The sequence below is a fragment of the Perca fluviatilis genome, chromosome 6 (assembly GCF_010015445.1).
Source record: "Perca fluviatilis chromosome 6, GENO_Pfluv_1.0, whole genome shotgun sequence".
NCBI lineage: Eukaryota > Metazoa > Chordata > Actinopteri > Perciformes > Percidae > Perca > Perca fluviatilis.
In genome coordinates, this window is record NC_053117.1 from 19,993,206 (window position 1) to 20,013,595 (window position 20,390).

Sequence of the window (20,390 nt, forward strand, 5' to 3'; positions counted from 1 at the left end):
TCAGTTCTGGTCAATTTCTATCCTTCCTGTATTTCCCTGTTTTTTGATACTCCCTTGTTGTTATTTTTTCTTTTTCTTTTGGATTGGTTTTTTTGCATGCTGCTTCTCCCAGGACTCCTTTTTTTTTTTTTTTTTTTTTTTTTTTTTTTTTTTTTTTTTTTTTTTTTTTTTTTTTTTTTTTTTTTTTGGGGAAAGTTTTAAAAGAAAGGAAAAAATAAAAAAGGTCTGGGGTGTGTTTGGTTTTTTTTGTTTTGTTTTTTAAAATTTAAAAATTCCTTTTTTTTTTTTTTTTTTTTTTTCTTGCGGGTGTGGTTTTTTAACCGGGGGGGAAAAAAGTGAAATTTTGCAAAAAAAAAAAAGGTAAAAAAAACTTAGAACTAGGTCTCAACCAGCTATTAAGTTCTGAAATAGGCTATGTGAAAATCAATTTCTGGAATAAGCTATGTGAAAAACACACCAATCTAGTTGGAGATAAGCAGACTATGAGCTGAACAGACCGCATCCCTCATGTTCTTTCAGTCTAGCCAAATGTTAACAAACACAGACTGTAAACTGGCTCCGAAACTTACATAGCCTATAGCCTAAGTCCTCAGGATTTATCATGTTCTTTTCAGTCCGGTTAAATGTCCATAAAACATAGACTGTAGACTGAGTAGCCAGCATTCATCATTTCTTATAGTCTGGTTAAATGTTCCTTCAAAGGTTGGTTCCAAAACCTACACACAGTGTCCTCCAGTCAAACTTGATTCAGTAGTCCAGATTCCAAATAGTCCACAGGTGCTGAGTCCTCCAGTCTCGGCCCCCGGCACTGAACGCAAAGTCCCACCGCCGCCCTCCGATTCCTCTGTCGGCAACAGTCCGTGGCGCGGGGCGGCCTGTGCGTGTGTTGCGCCGTCCTCCACTTCCAATTCCAGACAGAAAACGCCTGGCTCGGCGGCTGGAGCGAAGGCGAACTCTCTCCCTCCGTGGATCGCTCCCAGGGCGGCCAGGCGGACAAACAAGTCAGAGTTTTGTTCAGCGTGTAGCTCGTGTTGTGTGCCTTCAAGCACCTTTACGCTGGATCGTAAATGTGACGCAGTCAGATTGCTCTGGCTCACATACCATAATTTCCTGCATCTCAGGTTCTGCCCCAATGTGTTGCTGCGACGCATTCATTTTCGCTAACACTCCCTTTACAATAGCCTTTGATTTTTTACCGTGATCATTTTTTCAAGGAATCCGCTACACAATCTATATTGAAAAGCATTTATTAAAAGATTACATGAATAGTTGAAAGATACATTAGATAAGTGCAAATATTGCATCTGAGCCTAAAATAGACCAAGTGTGAAAAGATAAATAAAGCTGCAGAAATAGTGTCAGTTCATCCCGAAACTCCATTTTGCATGTTGAGAAACTTGAAAACAAATTAAGTGGAATTACAGGTCTGTTATGTCTCTATAACAGATGAATTATGAAGGTGATAATGGTTAAATAGAAAAGAAAGACACAGAGCTAATATGATGAATACAACTACTTAAATAAAAATAACAAAAATAATATTTCTCCACTGTAGCCCAGAATAAACTGGGACCAGGATATCAGTTTCAGGTACCTTAAGGCAGCTCGGTGAAGGTGAGCCGTTTGTCAGCGTGTTCCCTCTTTGTTGCTCTCTGCGTTTCATGTACTCACGAGCGAGTGAGTCAGCATCGTCCTGACTGAAGAGCAGAATAAAAGAATGACGTGAAGAAGTCAAATCTTACATTTGACAAGGTAAAACATATAAGGTGGGTTTTTGGTTTTGCTCTTTATCTGTCAAAGATTCTTAGACACCAGGTGGCGGTCAGCAGTTAAAGTAGACTGGAACAGCTGAACAACTTCAAGAAAAACCAAAAAGATTAAATGTCAAGCCCTGTATAACCCCAAAACTGAATCCATAACGTCAAACGTCCAAATTCCAGACCATGTTCAGTAAGATTAGATTACACAGACTCTGATGTGGCGGTGGAGGGACCTGTACATAACCATAGATCGCCTTAAGTGGTACAAATAGTATAAAGTTACATCTAACCTGTGAGGGAACTAAGTGAGGGAGCTAATTCCCCGGTGGTCATGAGCTCTTCCACCTGCTCAAGGACAGCGACTGGGTTACACACAGACAGAAAGCCCTGGAAACAGCAAAAACAGTGATGGTCATGACAATGGGATTGTAATTAGGGTTCCTTCTCACATGTTGTCTTGACATGGACGTACTCACCTGGATTTGCTGGGCCTTTTTATTGGCACAGGGGATGAGAAGGAGAGTTCCCAGGGCAAAGGCTGGCAGATTGAACTGTGTGAAGCGATTGGCAATTCCTATCAGGTCCAGATTCAACAGGAAAGGGCAGGACAGCTGGAATGAAAATGAAGAGAATATGAAACATTATTCAGGTCATCACTGCCTTTTTTCATAAAGAAATTCCAACATTCAGTAAATCAAACCTGGGTGCATGAAACAGATTATGCTTTCAACATCAATACCCTTTTTGTGAGTGAGGTGCTTAAAAATAAGTGACTATTTAAGACCCTTGCAATTACTTTGAACATAAAGTGTAAGGATTTCCGGTCCGTGTACGTTTTGATAGTTTGTTTTTTCGTTTGAACCACAAAACAAAATAATGAGAAACCAGCTGTTTTTGGTTTGTCGTTTCAAACCAAAAACAAAGAAATGGTAAAAAAAGAGCCGTTCTCCGTTTTTGGTTTCTGAATCCAAAAACGAAAAACGACTAAACCAAATTCAAATAACGGTCCGATTTTGGTTTTTTGAAATTCCTTTTTTCATTTCTCTGTTTGAATAGGCTATCTACATAAAAAAAAAAGACATGTTGGCCACGTGACCTGGAAGTAATAGTAAATATAGCCAATAGCTTTTAGAACGGTCATAATATGCAGCATAACGTTATACCAGAGTAACATTAGAAGAAAAAAAATCAATCAATAAATAGGCTTATATAAACCTGGACCGAAAGAAATATGTTAGCAACAGTAGTTTATTACAGTGATTTAATATCGTGCCTATATCGCGCATCACCAGTCACGTTTAATGAGCGCATTGTTTGGTTCAATACAGTTGGTAATAGTAGTTAACCTAAGAACTTATTGTGTGTGCAGAGTTGTTACTGTTAGCTCTATATTATATAGGGGAGAGCAGGGAGAGTTTAAATACTTTTTAATTAAACGTAATTTTCAAAGCGATCATATCGCACTGAAAGCTAATATTTTGTCACTAGCAACCTACACCTGTCCTCTGTCAAATACAGTTGCATTTTCAGCTTTGAACAAAACCGTTCAGGAATTATTACAGCAAAAGTGGTGCGTGCGTTATGTTTCATTCGTCCCTCCTGGTGGGGACGAATGAAACATACGGTTTAAGCCATATAAACTTCCCACAACTTCAATATTTTACTACATATCATGAATTGTACTCCCAAAAGTTGTTATTTCAGATAGATTGTTGCTGGGCTATACGTCTTCGTGAACAACTCATTGCCGTCACCTTGAAGCGGTTTTTGAAATATCATGCACTGTCGGTGATGTTTCTGCCATTTTTATAGCGAGAACAGTACGTTTTCCCATTTATCAAGTTTCTATTGTGGAAAATGACGTTTCACTAGGTTTTTACGTGGGTTAAGTCACTGCATCCAAATAAGTGCCCTTAACGACCCACAGCCCATCAGTCTCCATAGGATAACGGGAAAACTCGACCCCCATACGCGCTTCAAGGTGACGGCAATGAGTTGTTAACAGATATTCACGAAGACGTATAGCCCAGCAACAATCTATCTGAAATAAAAAACTTTTGGGAGTACCAAATTAGCTTTCAGTGCGATATGATCGCTTTGTAAATTACGTTTAATTAAAAAGTATTTAAACTCTCCCTGCTCTCCCCTATATAATACAGTAACATCTCTGCACACACAATAAGTTCTTAGGTTAACTATTACCAACTGTATTGAACCAAACAATGCGCTCATTAAATGTGACTGGTGATGCGTGGATAGGCACGATATTAAATCACTGTAATAAACTACTGTTGCTAACATATTTCTTTCGGTCCAGGTTTATAATCCTATTTATTGATTTTTTCTTTTCTTCTAACGTTACTCTGGTATAAGGTTATGCTGCATATTATGACCGTTCTAAAAGCTTGGCTTTTAGTTTTATAGGCCATATTACTTCCGGGTCACGTGGCCAACATGTCTTTCTTTTAATGTAGATATTCAAACGGAGAAATGAAAAAAGGAATTTCAAAAAAACAAAATCGGACCGTTATTTGAATTTGGTTTAGTCGTTTTTCGTTTTTGTATTCAGAAACCAAAAACGGAACGGCTCTTTTTTTTAACCATTTCTTTGTTTTTGGTTTGAAACGACAAACCAAAAACAGCTGGTTTCTCATTATTTTGTTTTGTGGTTCAAACGAAAAAACAAACTATCAAAACGTACACAGACCCTGAATACTGTTGGACAGCCAGACTGCTTTGAAACCATATAACGTTTTCAGTTCAGTATACTCTGCCATGCAGTGTAACCAAAAAAACAACAACCCCAAAACAGTTTCATCTATCATGCATGTTTTAAACATTCATATTCTAGTACTAGCAGTCCATGAAACTTCTAGTCCTAGCAAGCAGGATGTACAGTTGGCTGTAAATGGTTGGAACATGAGTAAAGCGTACTTGAGGAGGAGAACAAAGGTCCTGTAGAATGTTGCCTGTTGATCAAGACTCAGTAACTCAATAACCTTCTAGCCAATCAGCATCAATTATTCTACCAAAACATTGTATAACAAAAGGACACTCAGCCTAAAGACACATACATCTGTTCCGTTAATGGAAGGGAATTCACTATCATAAACTTAGTACCTGAGACAAAAGGTGCCAGTATCATACTCCTCCAGGTCCTGGAGAAACTGGAAATCTGGGGAGAAAATAAAGTTAATAAAATTAGCTTTGCAGCCCTTTCTCTATTATCACTTGTGTTGTAGCAGTGATAATTGGAAGCAATTTTACCTTTGGCACCACATCTACTGGTTAAGTCATATACCATTTAACTGCAGCGTTGCTGGTTTAATTCTGGCCGTGAAATCTTTGCGGCATTTCATATCCAGCCCTCTCTTTGCTCACATTTCCTGTCTATATCTCTACTGTCACTATTATAGAACGGCAACTGGCCGCCATCTGAGTCCTGGCTCTGGTGCAGGTTGTATTTCTGATATTTTGTAACAATGAAGATATTTATCCAAACACTTTGGGACCACATTGAACTTTACTGAAATTTACCATGTCTCAAGTAACAGAGATAAATGGCAACATTATTTGCATTTCTTTAAAGGGGTGATAGAATGATTATATAGGATATTTCAAACTGTTCCTTAAGGTCTCCTAATGGGGTATTTAACATTGGTTGGGCTGAAAATGGCCTGGTTGATATTTTATTGGCCCTTACATGTATGCATCCCTGTGTTTTGGCCCTATTTGTAACAAGAGCTTTTTCTTCCAAATATGGTATGCTCATGAATATTTAGATGAGCTGCGCGCTGATTGGTTGAGCGAATCCTCATACACACACATTAGAGACAAGACAGCAGGTCTCATATTCCAGACACTGCAATGTTTTGTTACCAAATTCACTTCTGAGACTTTTTTATGCCAGAAATCAACTATATAAAGCTCGAATATGGGCCGTTTTACGAAAATTGATGGCTAATTGCAAATTGGGTAAGACGTGTCGGACTTTAGGAGCTCCACACAGTCTGACAAAAAAAAGCGGCAGCCTGCTGGGCTCCATACCCAGGGCAAAGTCACCCTTTGTGGATTACTGCACTACCGGGGCTCCGCAGCCGGCTGCCGGCATAACTATAATAAATTTACATTTTGAATTTCGTCACGGCACTTATATCACAGCTACCCCAAGGTCTTACAAAGCTAACCGTTGTGTCAGATTCCAATTTAAGGCATTTTTGTGAACGTCAGGGGTCTTGTTAGGAGTATCAGCTAGCTAGCTATGTGTCCCATTCAATACAATGGGAAAAGATCGCGGCTAGCTAGCTACACTTTCGGCATAACTATAGTATATTTACAATTTGAATTTCATCATGGCACTTATATTACAGGTTCCCCAAGGTCTTACAAAGCTTAGCTAACACTTGTCCGATTTCAATTTAATGCATTTTTGTGAATTTCAGAGGTCTCGTTAGGAGGAGGCTAGCTAGCTCTCATTGATGGACTCCAGCTCACCGCGGGCTCTATCAATGAGACTCGCGGACAAGAGGCGTTTATTTCCCCGATCGTTTGTTTAAATAACTCAACACACATATCCATTATAAGATTAACTGGAACCTGAGGTAAGAGATTACGGGTGTAACAAGCTCGCTTACTGTGCTCTCAGTCACACACCGGCCATTTAGCAGGAAGAGGGGAGGGAGAACATCGAGCTGCAGGCCCTGGAGCTCTGTGAGGGCACCGGCATTTGGTAGTCCAGTCACCCAGAAAGGGTGAGTTTGCGCGGGTATTGAGCACCGCGGGCTGCCGGCCGTGATGGAGCTCAATCGAGCTCACAGCAGGCCGGGGTCTGTGAAGGAGGACAGGCAGGGCGGCAATGTAGCAACCCAGGCAGCACCAGCCACTGAACTCCGACACACAGTCGGACAAAATTTGCAATTAGCCATCAATATTCGTAAAACGGCCCATATTTGAGCTTTACATAGTTGATTTCTCGCATAAAAAAGTTTCTAGCAGGTCGTACACCTGATACTCCAAGCACAGGTCAGCCACCAACCGCACCGCCTGAAAGGACAAAGGGTACTTCAGTTATCAGTGCCTCCAGTTGAGAGACAAAGATATAGCATTTCAGATAATATCTGTATGGGAATATAAAATACAGAAACTTCAACACATCTTACACACCTCTTAAATTAACTTGGCAATTCATTATTCCATGAGTACTATTAAACGTGTTTCCTATTACTGAATTTTGTTCCTGGGGATCTGCAACTCAGCCAGAGTGGCCGAATCAGCGAGGCGGACGAGACAAAGCAGCACTCGAGTCCTGATGGCAGAAGGTCAAACGAGGCCCATAAGTGCTGAGCGGCTACAGGAGGAAATCCAAAAAACAGACATCAGTCACTTTCTCTGGACACTTTGTCCAATTTTGACTCACTGCAATGTATTACTCACCCAGGTTTCAGCAGATAGGATAGGGTTTAGGAGACGGACAGCATCATCCATGGGGCAAGACTGCAGCATGTACACCACCCTGAGACTTACCTGTCAAGTTTTGGATTTGAAAATAAGGGAAATTTTCCGGTGCCCACCCCGACCAAGCTCCAGTATCCCTTACATTTTAAGACAGGTGTACAAGAAAGCTAAAATCACCACTTGATGCAGAATGCTGAAAACATTTACAATTTATAACATTGCTTGTCTTTACATTTACATTTTATTTTCATTCCACATATTCTTTTCATTTCATATTGCTTTTCTTTTACAGTTTTTCTTTTAATTTCACGTAACTTTTCTTTAGTGAGTTATTCTACAAATGTGTTGCAGACTTTGCATTCTTTAAGACTGTTTTGGAAGGAGTGTATTAGTGGGCGGGGCCAGAGTGGTTCATGTTACCTGAGAGTAGAGCGCAAACAGTTCTGTTGTCTAATGTCCTCCTATTCTCTGTAACAATCTTTCGTACCGTGCTAAACACCCTTTCTCAACTTGCATTGCTATGGGGAATGCATAGTAAAGCCTTCAGAAGTTTTGGCAGCGCACCGTCTCTGTCGTTTTCTTCTTTTTCCCCGTGTTGTCACTCATCATCTGACCTCACACACTAACCTCGCGACAACTGCCACCTACAGTACCTGTAGTAGGCTACTGCAGGTGGAAGTTATCGCGAGGCTAGTGACAGAGCTCAGCTTGGGAATGTTTTTTTTCTTTTTTTTACTCCGCTCGGGCCCGGGGTATTATTATTTTTTAATAACGCAGGTTAAAATACGGGAGATTTACGGGAAAATACTAATACGTGAGGACGGCGGGAAAGAAGGGTAAAATACGGGACTTTCCCGGCCAAAACGGGATACTTGACAGATATGCCCTGAGAGCATCAAATAAACACAATAAACAGAGAAGCTGACACATATTGGTGTTCCTACTATTTGCCCAATAATTGTGGATGTCAAAAAATACAGGGAAAGAAAAATTATATGTGTAACAGACAAGCAACTGACTAGAAAGTACTAGAAATAGATACAAACTTATCTTCATCTAATTACTGTCAACAGAATTTCTTCAGTGATCACTCACTATTATGTTTAAGCAGATATTTTAAAGTGGTAAAGAAAACAGAGTTCTTTCTATTTCTTTTCTATTGAATTTTCATTATAAAAAACATAATTAAAGGCTACTCAGAAGCAAAATGTGGCAAAAAAGTAACAGCAATGTCTCTACCTCATTAAGTCTGGGTCCTCCTCAATGTTGCTGATACACTCATGATTACCAATATCCTTTATCAAAGAAAAATATGATTTGTCAAATTTCTACACAATGGACTATAATTTGCTAAAACACAATGTAAACAGATGAACAGAAACTGTGATTAGCGAATAAAAGGTGCAGGAAATCGTCACAGGTCGGACTCGAACCCTGGACCTCTGCATCAAAGTATAAAGCTCTCAGCATATGTGTGCCTGCTCTACCCACTGAGCCAACCCAGCCACATGTTACAGATTTTCTGGAGATTCACTTTGTTGATGGTGGCTATTTCCTGAATCGCTGCATGAATATCTATTAATCATCACCAAACACCACACAACAGGAAACAAACACTGCTATCATGTTAAGCTTCCTTCCTCATTATTTCTAAAGCATTCTCAAAATAAGGCATTAGATTCAAATCTTGTGTTAAAACTGTTACTCTTGTTATTTGTGTTTATTGCAACGGATGCATTACCATACTTTAAATTGTACAACAATTCACTTGATACATATTGAAAAAAAACTGTATACATCACTCACCACCCCCAGAGCATTCTGCTAATCTCCGAATGTACAAAACCATCACACTTCACACCACCCCCACCCGAAATATAAATTTTAAACTCCATATACACTACATGAATGTATATCTTTGCCAACATCCACACCTGCACACAAACATATCCAAATACAAACAGACATGCATGCATGTGTGCACCAAAAGGGATCTTATACAAATATTTCAAAATAATTATATAGCAAAATGTGGCAGTGAAAGGGCTAAAAGTCAGAACAGATAATGCTTTTCAGTTCCTAAATTTAAAGAGCCAAGAGTTTTTCAGGGACATTTAATAATGGTTATAATTGAAACGAGAACAGTTAAACATGCAGTAAATGGATTTCAATTGAAGTTAATGCAATAAGATAAAGGACTCATTAATGATTTTTATACAAGCCTCAAGGGCAAAATGTTTAAAGGGTTTCTACATGCAAGGCATTGTAAACTGATAATGTTCAATAATACTGGCCCCTCTGATGCAAATAGTCAACCCTTCTTTAAAATAACTTTGCGTGTTAACATTTAATGAAAAGCAGAACCACCGGGCTTCCTAGAAATGCAAAAACCCACATCACATTTTTTTTCGTAAAGAGGTTTCCCTTTAAAGAATGCAGACAGTCCTCAATGTGTTATTCCTCTGATCTGTAGTCAGCGAGGCAACACTAAACTCAACATGAAATGCAATTTCACTGGAACTCTGCTGATCAGTGTGCTCCCTCCACTGTTGGTGACAGAATTTGTTTTGGGAGTCCTTGGAAATGGTTTGGCTCTCTGGATCTTCTGCTTCCACCTGAAGCCCTGGAAGAGCAGCACGGTGTTACTCTTTAACCTGGCAATGGCTGACTTCTTTCTCATCATGGTTTTGCCTTTCCGTGCCAGCTACTACATCTCTGAGATCAAGTGGAGGTTTGGAGACGCTCTCTGCAACACCTGCCTCTTCATGTTGGCAATGAACCGCAGTGGAAGTACCCTCTTCTTGATGGCTATCGCTGTGGATAGGTACATGCGTGTGGTGCATCCCCATCATCCCATCAACTCTCTGAGTATCTCCAAAGCCATGTGTGGAGCACTTGCACTATGGTTGCTCACCATCTCAATTTCAGCTCATGTCTTCACTCTGCAACACAACAACACAACCTACTGTGAGAGCTTCATGATTGAGACTGAAGCCCACAGTAATCTGAGCTGGCATAAATTTACGTTCCTCTTTTCCTTCTATATGCCTCTGCTTGTGATTCTCTACTGCACATTCCAAATTATTGGCCACCTGAGAAGGAGACAGTTGGCCCAGCATGCAAAGATTAAGAAGGCTCTGTGCTTCATCACAGTAGTGGCGGTGCTCTTCATCATTTGCTTCCTCCCGAGCAACATCACACAACTGCTGATTTGGATCAAGTTCCAACAAGTACCCAGCAGCACCCTCTCTGATCCTGAAGTCTGCCTTGCTCTGGAAGACCTGACCACCGTGTTTTACATCACCATTAGCCTGACCTATCTCAACAGCGTGCTGGACCCTGTGGTTTACTACTTCTCCAGCCCTGTCTTCAAGAACATCTGCAGGAAAGCTCTTCATCTGTCCCAAGCAGACACTGCTGAAAGTGCAGAGAAGAAAACTCGAGAAACAGGCTCCCAGTCGCTCAGCCAGCTGTGATCACAAAATCTAGGAAATCATTGAGCTAGATGCAGCTTGATTTGTGCAAGTGCAAACGATTGTTATAGTGTTTAATTCTCATATACAGTAGTTATCCAGTACTGCACCTAAAAAAAGAATTGCCTTTGGAAAACAGATGCTCTTGTAACATTGGAAAGTTATTTTTACTTCTCTATATATTGTCTGCACTTTTTTTAAATATTTCTTTTGCCACATATATTCTCATGTAAAGCCATGAAATAATTTATGTAGACTACTTAATATTTAGTATGACTTATACAGACACCAGCTGGAATCAGAGAATTTGAACTTTTTCATTAAAAAAAATGACTTTAAGCGATTTTGTTATAATCAAAATAGATTAATTTAGTAGTTGACAACTAATCGATTAATCTATGCCGCTCTAAATACAAGTTATAGTGCAGTGTAAGAAATGAGCAATTACTTAATAAAGGCAGCATAAAAAAGAAATGACCAGAATCAGTCTTATTAATGAAATATATTTTCTCCAACTTTTTTTAATTTAAATTTTAACAACAAATAACATAAAACATAGGCCAAAGTGAACAAAGCATAGTTTAAACAGCATGTCACTTCCCCTCCAGTCCCCTACCCACCCGAAAACCAACCCAGTTCAGGTCCAAAACAGACAGGGACAAACAACACAGACCTATGCACACTGACAGACACACACCAGTAAGGACACACAACATCCTATTAATGAGATATATAAAGGTAAAATTAAAAAAAAAGTGTTTTTTAACCATGTTTCCCTGAAATATTTCATTTGACTTCCACCTACCATGAAGTGCATGCACTTATACATACAAACAATACATAGAAGTCACTATAAGAATTGATAACCAAAATAAATCCCAACAGAGGATGTACTTCCTGCGGCAGCTGAAGAAATTCAACCTGCCAATGACAATGATGGTGCACTTCTACACAGCCATCATTGAGTCCATCCTCACATCCTCCATCACCATCTGGTACACTGCTGCCACTGCCAAGGACAAGGGCAGACTGCAGCGTGTCATTCGGTCAGCTGAGAAGGTGATTGGCTGCAATCTCCCGCCGCTCCAGGACCTTTACGCCACCAGGACTCTGAAGCGTGCTGGAAAGATTGTGGCTGACCCCTCCCACCCCAGACACAAACTCTTTGAACCACTCCCCTCTGGCAGGAGGCTGAGGTCCATCAGGACCAAAACCTCATGTCACAAGGACAGCTTTTTCCCCTCCGCCACTAGCCTTATTAACAAGGCCCGGAAACCACCCTGACTCTCTCCACACCCACCTCTGGCTCTACATGCCACTGTACTTAATCTGCTCTTTTTATCTTAATTGTTACTCTTATTTTATTACATCCTGTGTGTGTATATATACACATATATTTATATATTTATACTTATATTGTCTGTTCTGTTAACCTGTTTGTTTAACTTATTTTAGATAATGTGTGACATGCACCTACTACACCAAAACAAATTCCTTGTATGTGTAAAAAATGTACTTGGCAATAAAGCTTTTCTGATTCTGATTCTGCGATCACAGTAATACGATTTGTCACAATAACGCAAGCATATTAGATTCAAATGTGAAGAAGTCTGGTCAAATGGCCTTGTATCTTACACATCCAATACAAAACAAAACATGAGTTGGTGAGAATATGTATTATGGAATTTAGATGTTTGCTTGGTATGTTCTGCTAATTACTCATCATGTGGAAGTCATATTACCTGCACATCTAATCTTTCATTTCTATTTACACTTTGGAATCTGTTCTACTTCGACAAATGTTATCATTACAGTTTTTGTTGTTGTTCTTGATCTGTCTGTACCTTGTTATTGCCCCCTCCCTCTTACACTTATCTTGTAAATATTTAGAATATTTTAAGTATTTTGTCTTTATCTTAGTATTTTTAAAAATAAAAATGTAATGCAAGATGAAAAACAAGTAATTGTTACTAACTTAATTCACATAAATGAGTAAACAGCACGACACACAGCTGTACTCATTTACAACTCAACTCAACTTCAGCCGCTGCAGATGTGTGCATCTGGTGAGCTCTTTGAAACAGCCAATGATTTTCAGTACAGATAGTGTGGTTCATACCACATTTATAAATACAAATATAATAAACCACAAACACCTCCTCCCTTACATTTAGATGGTTCTCAAAAAAGTATGCAGACAGCCATTTAAGGGTTGTTACATTGACCAAAAGTAAACTCAATTACCTTACAGGCACATAATAATCTCAAATAAATAACTTCATATAGAAACACTTGAATCACATCTCTAATACACTTTTACAGTAAGCAATAGATAGATATATTAAACTACCACCAAATATCTTAATAACTATTGGCAGGTTTTAAAAACATGTCTCTATAGAATACATTTTGCATACATCTAAAAACTAATTTGTTTGATATTCCACTCAGTCAACATACTGCATGCTGACATAATATACATTACATTCCCATTCATGCTCTTCATAGTATGGTACACACAAAGGGAAGTTGTGTATGATGCAGTAATACACAAGAAATATGTTGCAATAATTATGCAGATGTTACACTGCCAGGTAATGAATATTATTTGTCTACTAATACATTTCAGGGATTACAATCACAGACTGTAAATATTATATCCATATTTACAGTCTATGGTTACAATGCTGACCAAACATATTTTTTTGTGTGTGTAACTGTCTGAGGGACAGTGTTACTGAGATTTCATGTTTAGTCTATATTTTGATAATTTCATTAGTGTTTGAATTCATACAGTAATTAAAAACATAAAAAAATTAATAAATAAGTGTTTAAAAAGGGATGTTGGATTTAAAATTGTACTAAAACAGAGTTTAGAAGACCACACCTGTGACAAAATATACGGCCTCAAACAAAGATTTTGCACGGTCCAAGAGGCGCACACAGTAATTGTGCTTTTGTATTTCAGCCTTGTCATATTTGTGTTTAATATTTGTTGTAATTTCCTTGCATTTAATGCACTTTCTGTACTGATGTGACGTTAACATTGTGGGGCCCGTCTAGTTAAGGAAACGTGCTTAAAAGACTGTAAAATGACTGAAAGAAGTATATTTGACTCGTATTTCATGTGTTTAGTTTTCCTGTAGTTTTCACGGTGTCTTACGACGAAAAGGTGGAAATAAATGAGCAAAGGACATCTGTATGATGCGTGGCCTATAATTGGACCAGTGTAATTACAGTGAAAACATAACGCCAGCATGGCCAAGAGTCTAAAGTGAGAGTCTTACTAAAGAGCAGCGTGTGTCCGTGAAGAGAGAGAGAAGCATCGCCGGGCAGCGTGTGACCGGACAAGAAGCGAGAGAAGTGGCGTGCTGATCCACGGGAGAAGGAAGGAGAGTCGTTCCTGACACAGGGTGGAGAGTGCCGCGATTTCGCCAACAGAGGGCAGCAACAGCGAGGACTACAGCTCCTTAAATATCCCCTACAGGCCACAGAGTGCAGTATCTGTTTTGTCCATTGCTGTCAACACAAAACGGGCGGCGCCACAGACAGCGCCAGGTTTGATTGTGCTACCCTGTGCTTCGTTATGGACCTTTGTACAGTTTGAAAGAAAGGACTTGATAAAACAAACTACTGGTTCATTAAGAGAGAGTAATTTTATTTGTTTTTATAGCCCAATTGCTGTTCCTGATTTATCAGTGTAATTGTTATTAATGTTTTAATGTTATTGTTAATAGTTTTCATCTGAGAGTTTAAATACTCAAACGAGTTTGAGTGAATAGAAATAGCAGTTGATTGCACTAACTACATAGTTGTAAAGGGTTTATCTGCACAATTAGCAATAATTTGATGTATACAGTGCCTTTTCCTAAAGTCTGTGTAATGTCAGACATTTTTTACGCCTTTTTTTCACAGTTTGTTTTTGCTTTTTTCCAACGTTTTAAATTGTTAAATTTTTCTTCTACACATTTTCAGCGCTTATTTCTACGTCCCATATTTTCTGATATAAAACAAAAATTGAAAACGGGTCAATGTGACCCGAAGTCAACACAAGGGTTAAGTGAAAAAACAGAGTCTCTTCAAAAGGAGTAGTTTGAGAGTACAGTTAAAGGCACAAGCGGAGGAAGCTGAAAAGGAGAGATTATAAATACTTATAGGTGACATTCTTGCTAAAATAGAGATACTAAAAGTATCAACGGTTGAGCCTATCTCTACCACCTCCCAGACAGACAACCTCAGGAGATCTTCACGAGAGAGAAAGTTAACCCCAAAAATGCTGGAGCTGAAGCAACAAGATACCTCTCAAAATGAGAGTAAATTAATTACATTGTATGAAAAATGGAAAGAGCAGGTTAAAGCTGCATGCACCAATCTTAAAGATGAGTGCTCTGATGAAAACTTGGGTGAAATGATGGATGCTATGGAAGGGCTAGAGAAACAAGTGAGAGATGCATATAAATGTACGATCTCAATCAACACCTTCTACTGAGATTAGAAGGAAGGTGGATTCCTGCACAGTGGTATCAAGAGACTTGATGGAGCTAATTAAAGTACACATGAGTGAAGTAGGGCAAGAGGAATTTGATGCTAAGGCAGAAAGCGCAAGACTTCATTTGATAATGGACAGAGAGTATGCCCAGTCAATATTTGGGTCTTCAAAGACCAAATCTACTGTTCGTAGCCACCACTCAAACCGTTCTTAACAGTCATCAGAACAGCAAAGCATACACACTAAAAACTCCTGGGTCAAAAATAACCCATAATGGGTTATTTTTGACCCAACTCCTGGGTTAAAAGGGACCAACTAATTTCTGGGTTATTTCAACCCAGAAAATTGGGGTTATTCTTTTGACCCAACTTCTGGTTAAATATTTGACCCAAATCTTGGGGTTAAAATAACCCAACAGTGTAGTTAATATAACCCAACTTCTGGGTTAAATATTTGACCCAAATCTTGGGTTAAGTAAATAACCCAACAGTGTAGTTAATATAACCCAACTTCTGGGTTAAATACCTGACCCAAATGTTTCGTTAAAATAACCCAACTTCTGGGTCAAAAGAACACCCAATTTTCTGGGTTGAAATAACCCAGAAATTAGTTGGTCCCTTTTAACCCAGGAGTTGGGTCAAAAATAACTTACGTTATTATGCCAGTATGCCTTATTTCAGAAAATAAAACATTTTTACATTATATTACACACTTTAAGCACTTTTACATTTGTATTGCATTAAATTAAATTAAAATCTATATAAAAAGGAAAAAAAACACACACTTCCCAGTGAGCATTTGATGTCAATTTAACATCAATATGACATCAAACATTGACGTCAAAATTACGTCAAAATGTATTGACATATTTTGATATGATTTCAATGTCAAGCATCACTCAATTTCAACCTAAATGTACAATGACTGACAACATACACATAGATATATGTGCAAATTATTTAATTTATGTAAAACTTAGACATTAGAACATACATCATGTATCATGTAGTGGTTTCAAAATGTATCAACGTACAAAATCCCAATTCCTGTAGGGCATGGCTAATGTACATAATGTTTGTTTTTCTCCCATAGAAACCATAGATTTCTTTTGTGTGCATTACTGTATTTGATTAATATCACTATGCATCTTATCAAAATGCTATAAACACCCCCTCCACTCCCTTGTGAATCTATGCCTGTGTACCTTTTAGTCTGGGTTACACAAGGATGGCAATATCCCGACCCGGTCATAAATGTTCCTGAAATGTCAGTAAGAAATCCATAGCAATGGAATATCCATGTTGTTTTATTCATAATACGTTTGGTGTACTGTATAATCCAGCTCATACAAAAGCAAAGTATTAAAAACAAAACTTATTTTCCGGTGTCGCTGAAGACATTTCCCACCACACAAGTTAGGTTGAAGCACATTGGCGTAGTTCACGAGACTTCGGGCCTTCTCTGGTGTCTGTTGAGGAAACACAAACACAAAACACAGAGTGAGGTCTGGTGTAACAGACATAAATGGACTGAGTCTTTAAAGTATTATTATCTTTCCTCCTTCTCCAGTCCCGGGGTCCCTGACTCCTGGTAGGTGGCAGGGGTTTTGTCTTGGAACTGGGGGGAGGACTCAGGCTTGCGGTAACTCTTCCTGGTGGGGGAGGAGGAGGGAGGCTTCTGGTTGCTCCGGTGATGGCGCGGTGTGGGTGAGGGCTTGCGGAAATGCTCCCTCATCCTCTTTGACTGGGCCACGCTCAGGCTGAGGGGCGTAGAGCAGTCAGCGGTGGTAATGTTGTGGCACATAGGCGGGTGCCACCATCTTCTGCTGCCCGACAGAAGGTTGTTCTTGACCTTAAAACAGTAGAAGAGAAAAGATTGCTATGGTTAGTTGAGCCAGAAGAGTTTTAATGAAATCCAGCATGAACAGATAAGTGACTGAGGAGAACTTACATGAGCAGACACAGCGGTCCTCAGGTCAGTGAAGTTGGGGGACCCTTTAAGGCAGATCTCCGCCCACGCTACCTGCAGGTGGTGCAAGAAGTTTTAGCATGGGCCCTTCCCAGCCGTGAAGAAAACCAGCTGGTTCGGGGCGCTTGCTGGCCACCCGCAGCTGCAGCCACCGGACCAGCCATCGAAACTCGTCAGTCTCTAAGAACATTTGGGCCACCCCCAAAGGACTTGTTAGTCTTGTGTTCCCTGATCTGCAATACACAGAAAATGGACGGACTCTTTCAGAGGAAACATTAACAAAAACAACAGACTCACAAGCAGTGATGACAACAGGACACAGATTTTTATACTTTACAGAGATCACAAAACCATCATCGCCAGGCCTGTGTGCCTCTGCGCCTCTTTGACCTCGCCAAACCCAGAGGTTACCAATCCCCGGGGCAATGACCGTAATGGCGGCGTGAAAGCCGCAGCAGTCGTAAAAACGGTACGGGGCGACGGTGTGTATAAAAAGTATAAAAGTATTTCAGCACACGAAGAGAAGAAACATACACAAACAAGGACATATCACTATGCACGGCAGGCTTCTGTTGGAGATGGACTATTTTCACTATTTTGGAAAGAGGGATGCACACTACCCAGCAGCTCTGGGATCCTCAGTGTGGCCCCCTCCTGACACCGCTTCAGGTCCTCGCAGGATATTATCCTGGCCTTCTTGTGGCTTTTCACTGCCAGCAGGTGCAGGACAACGTTCCTGGTTGTGTCTGTGATGCACTTTGTGACGGGGCGCAGCACGCTCACCACATCCATCGCAGTCAGGTGAGACTGGGCAGGCAGGGTTTCCCGAAAGTATTTGAGGAACTGCTGTATGGTTCTCAGGTAGAAATGTGCCGTTGTGATGGTCTTGCCTGGGGACTGGAGGTGGGCTGTGTATCTGCAGAAACATAGGCTTTGAGTTAGTCACTGTTCACATCGGGTGTGTGTCATAACCACTTCACAATAATTCACATGGAAAGTCACACTTACTTTTGGATGCCATCAATGTTCCTTAAAATAGCAAACTGAACAATACAGTATGTCCCTTAGCCAGGTAAAATATAAAAGACCTGACCCTCGACACTTTGGACTGTGCATTTTCCAGCTGCTTGGAAGGGGGGCAGCTGCCCTCATGGTACCGCTGGTAGTCCTGGAGGTCTTCTGTGAACACATATTTTAAATAATCTGAGTAACATTTAACATTGAGGTAGAACACATATATTTGTACTACTTTTCTTTCTTACCAATTGAAGGAGGGAATTTCAGGTTCCTTATTCCAGGGCTACGTCCACTGCCCCGGAAGAGGTTTTTCAGGTTTGTTCCTGACTCTTGCTCCATTTCCTGCTGGTCCAGCAGCATGAACGGAGGCTGCTCCCCAATAGGGTCTAGCTGCTCCTGTGTGTGTTGAGGAGGAGGCTGATGCTGCTGAGGCTGAGGGCTATTTGTCTTCTTTCAGACTATTACAAAAAAACAGATACACAATTACATGTTTATTTTACCCTGTCTATTTGTTTCCTTCCTCTCTATATTGTTAAGGTTTTTACATTAGGGATTAATTCATATATAATTCAAAGCCTGATTTATGTAAAAGGTTATACCTAAAAAAAAAAAAAAATAGATTTTCCCTCCCAAATTTCCCTCCTTTAAAAACGAGTGTAATCTACTCTACAATTTTTTCTGTATATTCATCCTTAAAAATAAATGTACAGAGATAACTTCCAGGGAGTTGTGTATAAATCAGAGGTACACCACAGCCCCGGGCGGGAACCGGCGATTTGTCAGCATTACATTTTTGCATTTTTTATTTAAAAGGAACTACATAAAGTACTTAATACATAACTTTTAGTAACGTTAACAAACAATTAAAAATACATCCAACGTGGAAACGTGAGCATTCAAAATAGGCTACGTGATAGCTGAATACAAATTTCCCTCCTTTTTCTGCATGTTCACTTTTCAGCAAGAAAATATCCAATAATAATAATGTCCGTACATTTCTAACGGTCGGTGGATTAGCTATCGTTAGTAACGTTTTATTCATAAACATCTTCTTAAACCGAGCTAAATCAATGTTATCTACGTTTTAGCGTGCTAACATTTGTGGTATCATTAACCTGGCTACATTGGCTGGCTAGCTAGCTAGCATACAGTGACTCAGATACATCTTAATAAAAATGTCAGTTACTCTTCACAAGCAAGCTAGGTAGCTAGCTAGTTAAGTTAGCTAATGGAACGTAAGATAGTTTATTTTAGAAGCACGGTTTAAACAAGCACATTTTCTGCAACAAACTACCAGTAAGATGAAAATGCTTACCTCGCCTCCCTGCCCCAGGAACCAAAGTGTCGTTTAGAGGAGAAAATAAGCTGGTCCGATGTCAAGACAACTAACCGAAAAATACATTGTAGAGAGAGAGCGCGAGAGAGAGAGAAAGCCAAGCTTATAACCCAGAACATGGGTTAATAACCCAGAAACCCAAACAACCCAGGCAATGGGTCAAATATTAGCCCTATAACCCAGAAAATGGGTTACTCTCTGAAAAAAGAACCCATAATTTTAACCCAACACAAATAACCCAGAAACTGGGTTGACAAAATAACCCAGGAGTTTTTAGTGTGTAACAGCCAAAAAGGCAGAGTGTGCAGCGCAGCTGGCTGTAAAGAAGGTTAAAATAAATATGGAGGAGGCAATTGCTGCACAAAAGCAAAAAGCACTGATAAAACATTGATGTATAAATCCAGTGGACAGGTTGTTTTACCTGCAGAAGTACATCAGTGGTGAGGCAAAATCTGTAGTAGAAGGAACCTTCTACAGAAAGGATGATGAAGCTTACAATCAAGCAATATGCCCTACTACAGCCCCTGACAAAAGTCTTGTCACTTATCTAAGTTGTAGGAACAACAAATAATAACTTGACTTGTAGTTGATCAATCGGAATCAGAAATGGCATATATGAAAGGCAAAGTCTTCTGGATTATGCTTATTATACCAAAATAAAGTCTTGTATCATTCATTGATTTTTATCATTGAATTAGGACAGAAAGGTCCGATTTGGCTTGGACAAAAGTCTTGTCGTGTCTTTAAATGATTCAACCAATCACAGATTAGAGCTTCACCTGTGACAAATACTGTAATTAACACATTCCCAGGTGTGTATAAAAAGAACTCCAGCACACCAGACCTTCATGTGAAGTGCAGCCTGACCAAAGTGCTCATCAAGAGCCTGAAGA

At 39.6% G+C, this 20,390-nt stretch overlaps 1 protein-coding gene and 2 long non-coding RNA genes across 3 annotated transcripts; 1 reads left to right on the forward strand and 2 right to left on the reverse strand.

The window, feature by feature from the left end:
• Positions 1-367: 367 nt before the first annotated feature.
• LOC120560986 lies at positions 368-8,568 on the reverse strand. The gene is made up of 9 exons (XR_005639547.1): positions 8,454-8,568; positions 7,194-7,272; positions 6,924-7,107; positions 6,763-6,803; positions 4,881-4,935; positions 2,237-2,371; positions 2,051-2,147; positions 1,595-1,697; positions 368-1,396 (listed from the first exon to the last, which is right to left on the reverse strand). It is a non-coding gene; the product is annotated as an uncharacterized LOC120560986 (long non-coding RNA).
• Positions 8,569-8,744: 176 nt separating this feature from the next.
• LOC120560984 (hydroxycarboxylic acid receptor 2-like) lies at positions 8,745-10,690 on the forward strand. The gene has a single exon (XM_039803917.1). The coding sequence runs from the start codon at positions 9,713-9,715 to the stop codon at positions 10,688-10,690; it is 978 nt and encodes a 325-aa protein (XP_039659851.1). The 5' UTR covers positions 8,745-9,712.
• A 7,001-nt stretch (positions 10,691-17,691) lies between these two features.
• LOC120560985 lies at positions 17,692-19,703 on the reverse strand. The gene is made up of 4 exons (XR_005639546.1): positions 19,477-19,703; positions 18,407-18,619; positions 18,153-18,323; positions 17,692-18,060 (listed from the first exon to the last, which is right to left on the reverse strand). It is a non-coding gene; the product is annotated as an uncharacterized LOC120560985 (long non-coding RNA).
• Positions 19,704-20,390: the final 687 nt, after the last annotated feature.